The sequence below is a fragment of the Lotus japonicus genome, chromosome 4 (genome assembly GCF_012489685.1).
Source record: "Lotus japonicus ecotype B-129 chromosome 4, LjGifu_v1.2".
Classification (NCBI taxonomy): Eukaryota; Viridiplantae; Streptophyta; class Magnoliopsida; order Fabales; family Fabaceae; genus Lotus; species Lotus japonicus.
In genome coordinates, this window is record NC_080044.1 from 11,712,652 (window position 1) to 11,717,079 (window position 4,428).

Genomic DNA, 4,428 nt, shown 5'->3' on the forward strand with positions numbered 1-4,428 from the left:
AAAGCTGAACTAAGTATGAGAAGTTCCACAACCTCTACATTAAATCTTCTATTTAATTCATATAGTTGCAAATCAATTGCAGAATAAAATACATATATCATATAATGATGTTCCATATATCTCCATCTTGTTTCTTATGAAGATCATTACCCATAAAATAAGGGATTTTCATGTCAGGAACTTCAACTTGATGAGTATCACATAATGTTATAACATCTTCTATATAAAAATACATATAGTCGATGAACATTTCAAAATTCTTGGGGGGGCGATGACCCATGCCTGCCCCCACCTAGATACGCCCCAGGTATCAAGTGTTGAGGCTGAATATCAGATCCATGGCTTAAGGAGTTTGTGAGTTTTTGTGGATGAAGATCATACTGGAATGATTTGAAAATAAAATATGAAGTTCCAATGAGACTTTTCTGTTATAAAATAAGTCTGGTTTTAGTATCGCTCACAATCCAGCACAACATGGCTGAACAAAGCACATAAAGATAGGCCGACACTTCATCAAAGAGAAATTGGATAATGGTCTTAGTTCCACACATCATGTTCCCTTAGGATTTAAGTTTACAGGTGTGCTCACCAAGGGACTTCCCTTAGAGCGACTCTAAGATCTTACTTGCAAGCTGAGAATGATAGTAATGTTCGGATATTATTTGCTTTGATATTATTTACTTTTACGATATTTTTTTTCTTCAATATTTTTCGCTTCTTTTTCTATCACATTACAAAATTATAACTCACATTTCTCTCCATTCTCTTCATATCTTTCTTTTTAGGTATAGTTTGATTATGAGTGATTACATAAAAAATTTCCAAAATTATCATGGGGCATTGGCCGGATGCTTTTGTTTTGGTGTGACATGTCATGTATAAGCCTACACTCCAGAGATCCTCAAAACGACCTCAAATCTTGGCCGTTAAATGATCTCCCACACGTGCCGCCTATCACTCCTTTTCTGTTTGTTTGCTAAGCTAATCTACTTGCCTTCATGCATGGAATTCTCCTCCAACTACATAGAAAGAGTCATCATCATCGTCATGCTTATTAGCTAGTAGCAAGTGGCAGCAACCCCATTTCTTCTAAATCTGATTTTATTTTTTGTTTTCCTTTTTCACTCCACCCCTATTAAATTTTGATCAGTATTATTCTACTTGGTAACGCAAATTAAGGGGTCTCTCCCCTTTTTGTGGGTCGGATCTTGTACTTATACAACTCAGTCTCACATCTCATCATCTTCATTCTCTTCTCTTCTCATCATGAATTTGTGATCTGAATTTGTTATGATCATGGAATATATGTTTGTGATATAGTTTGCTTCTCAAGATCAGATTCACATCATACCAAATTCATGGAGAGGAGATATGTGTGCAGGTACTGCTTCAAGAGGTTTCCTTGTGGGAAGTCTCTTGGTGGTCACATCAGGACCCATATGACTCAAGAAAGAAATGATCATAATAATGATAATGCTGCTGCAGCTGATAGTGACATGCTCAAGTTGGATATTGGTGAGATCAGAATGAAGCAGCAGAACAAGAAGAGAGATTTGTCATGGTCTCAAACTGGGAGCAGTAGTACTACAATTTATGGTCTCAGAGAGAATCCCAAGAAAACAATGAGGTTTTTGCATCCTGATCATCATGTTGCCACCACCACCTTGGAACAGGATGAGAAGTTCTGCAAAGAATGTGGGAAAGGCTTCCCTTCATTGAAAGCTCTCTGTGGTCACATGGCTAGCCACTCTGACAAACACAAATCTGAAGAAGAGATTGAGAAACTTGTTCTAGTGGATAGTCAATCTGATACTACTGAGACTTGTAATTCAACACCTCAGAGGAGATCCAAGAGAATGAAGAGGTTCAAGTCTCTTAACCCTTCTTCCTCTGTTGTTGATTGTTCTTCACCTGTGTCAGAGGTTGAGCAGGAGCAGGAAGAGGTAGCTATGTGCTTGATGCTGTTGTCCAGAGATTCTAGTCACAGGTTTCATTTCGTTTCTGAATCTTCTGATAACAACTCAGTTGTTCTAGAGCATAGATCATTCTCTCCTTATGGTAACAACTTTGTCTCTAATCAACTTAAGGAGAAGAAGCTTCTAATCAATGATGTCAAGCTTAAGTCTTTTGATAATTCAGATTCTAGATATTACAGATATGGTTCCAAAACCAAAATGGCAGACTATGATGATGTTTCAAATGATGAACTTAAGTGGTCAAAGGTAGGAGAAAAGTCTGGATTTGATGAGGAACATGATTTTGAACTGAATAGGGGAAGAAGCAAATATGCAACTCTATATAAGAAATTAATGTTGGAGGATTTGGAGTATGATAGATCAGATGAAACTTCAAGGAAGTTTGATTCAAGAAAAAGAGCTCAAAATTTTGTTGGCAATTCTATCAAGAAGACAGCTAATGGTTTCACCAATGATGAAGAAATCTATGAGTTCTTGGATGGTGAAAGAGACAGTGACCTTTATTCAACAAATGAGAGTGATGAAAACAGTTCAGAGAGTGATTCTTTTACTGCTCCAAGGTCTCAAAATGGAAAGAAGACCAACAATACTAAGAAGAAGAAGTTGAAGACAAAGAAAAGCAAGGAACATGAGTGCCCAATCTGCTACAGAATTTTCAAGTCAGGACAAGCATTAGGGGGGCATAAAAGATCCCATTTCATTGGAGGTAATAACTCTCAAGAAAACAATAACACTTTGGTGATTAAACAAGGTGCTGTTCCTTGCCTCATTGATCTCAATTTACCTGCTCCTGATGATGATTAAAGTAAACAAACATTCTGGTGATTTGGAATGAGGTACCTGAATGACTGAATGTCTCGAATTCTTAGAATGATTTGTCATTATCTCCCCCATATGATGAAAGCAATTGCAATGTACAGACAGCCATGTGGGTAAAATGATTTTTTGTTCTTAACATTTTGTGTCCTTTATTTGGTAGGTGGTAGCTGTTTTTCCTTTCACTTTAATGGAACATGACAATTTGCTACTCTCTCAATTCAAGATTTTGTTTCTTCCTACATCCAACAATTTTATCAGAATTTCATTTCTTTGCTGGGAATTATGATAGGTTCACTTTTCTCTGATTCAGTTATATATTCAATTACTATTCAGTATGTTTATCTTTTCATGTTCTGCTTTTCTGGGGATTTCCAAATTTTCACATCCTCTGTGGAAATGTAGAACTACATCTTGTCAGTGGTATTCATTTATCTAAATAATACTAGTTCCATTTTCACCATGCTTTAAGATCTCCGTTTCTCTTTGCAATATGTGATTAGTGTTTTTGGCAAGATGACTATTATGAAAAAGGATTACAGTTGAATATTAAGCCCGTTTTTGGATCAATGTTTATTGCAGTTGATTATGATAAAATTAAGTGGGTTGAAAGGGAAGTGATTTATGCTGATACATATGTGAAAAGTGATTTTTGTTAAGTAATGTTGTGAAATTTAGTAGTAAATTGATTTTGATTAACGCAAAAGTTATTTTCTCTAGCTTCTACCAAAACAATGAGTTGGGTTTCAAATCAATTTTGTGAAGTAACCCTAAAACATCAATACTTTAATACATATATAATTGATTTTACTTTAATTAATTTTGGGGTAAACCAAAGACTCTAACTCGTGGTTGCTTTCAAACTTGAATCATCCCAAAAGTGTTCCCCTCTACATTCTTTCTTGACTCAATTATTATTTTTGAATATTCCGATTGGGTACATTGATCACTTTCATATATTTTATTTTTCACATAGCAACATATATATAACATATATGGTCAACTAATTGGTTTCGCACAACTTGACACATTTTAGCTTTAATTCACACTTCTTCATAGGTTAAGAGTTCAAATCGTGTGTGTCCAAGCTTTAATATAGAAGTGAGTTTCTGCGGATCTTCCCAATATACTATTGACCGACTATCTAATAGTTTGTAGGTGTTTTCTTCTTTAATTTAGAGTATTTACCCACCGTTTTCCTTCTTTAATTAATTAGAAGTCCTTAAGATGGAAGAGGCAATGAGAAGGTTGAGATAGTGGTATTCTTTTTTAAAGCTACAAATAAGCATGTTAGTTTTTTTTGTCCAACTTTGGTAAGTCTTGTGACTCCAACGTAGAATTCAGAACTATGGTCAAAATCCATTATTCCCGTGATATGTGCGGCACCTAAGGGGGTAACTGCTTTAGCCACACACCAGAAATTTATGTTTTTGGTCTAATAATCTCATATCCTGAGAAATTGAAAAAGAACAAGTGGTTTGATTATTCTTGAGGTTGAAGATTTGACTAAACAAAGGGTAATTAATTAATTTGTAGATTAATTATATTAATTATGAAGAAACAAGCTTTTATGAATTTTTATTGTTTAAGATCATAGTATTGCGGGATTGAGGTAGTTGTAAGGTCGCCTACCACT

The 4,428-nt window shown here is 35.1% G+C and overlaps 1 protein-coding gene across 1 annotated transcript; it reads left to right on the plus strand.

Moving 5' to 3' along the window:
- The first annotated feature begins 925 nt into the window (after positions 1-925).
- On the plus strand, positions 926-3,100 carry LOC130709994 (uncharacterized). Its single transcript, XM_057559148.1, has one exon. It carries the CDS (start codon positions 1,359-1,361, stop codon positions 2,778-2,780), a length of 1,422 nt encoding a protein of 473 aa, XP_057415131.1. The 5' UTR covers positions 926-1,358; the 3' UTR covers positions 2,781-3,100.
- The last annotated feature ends 1,328 nt before the right edge of the window (positions 3,101-4,428 follow it).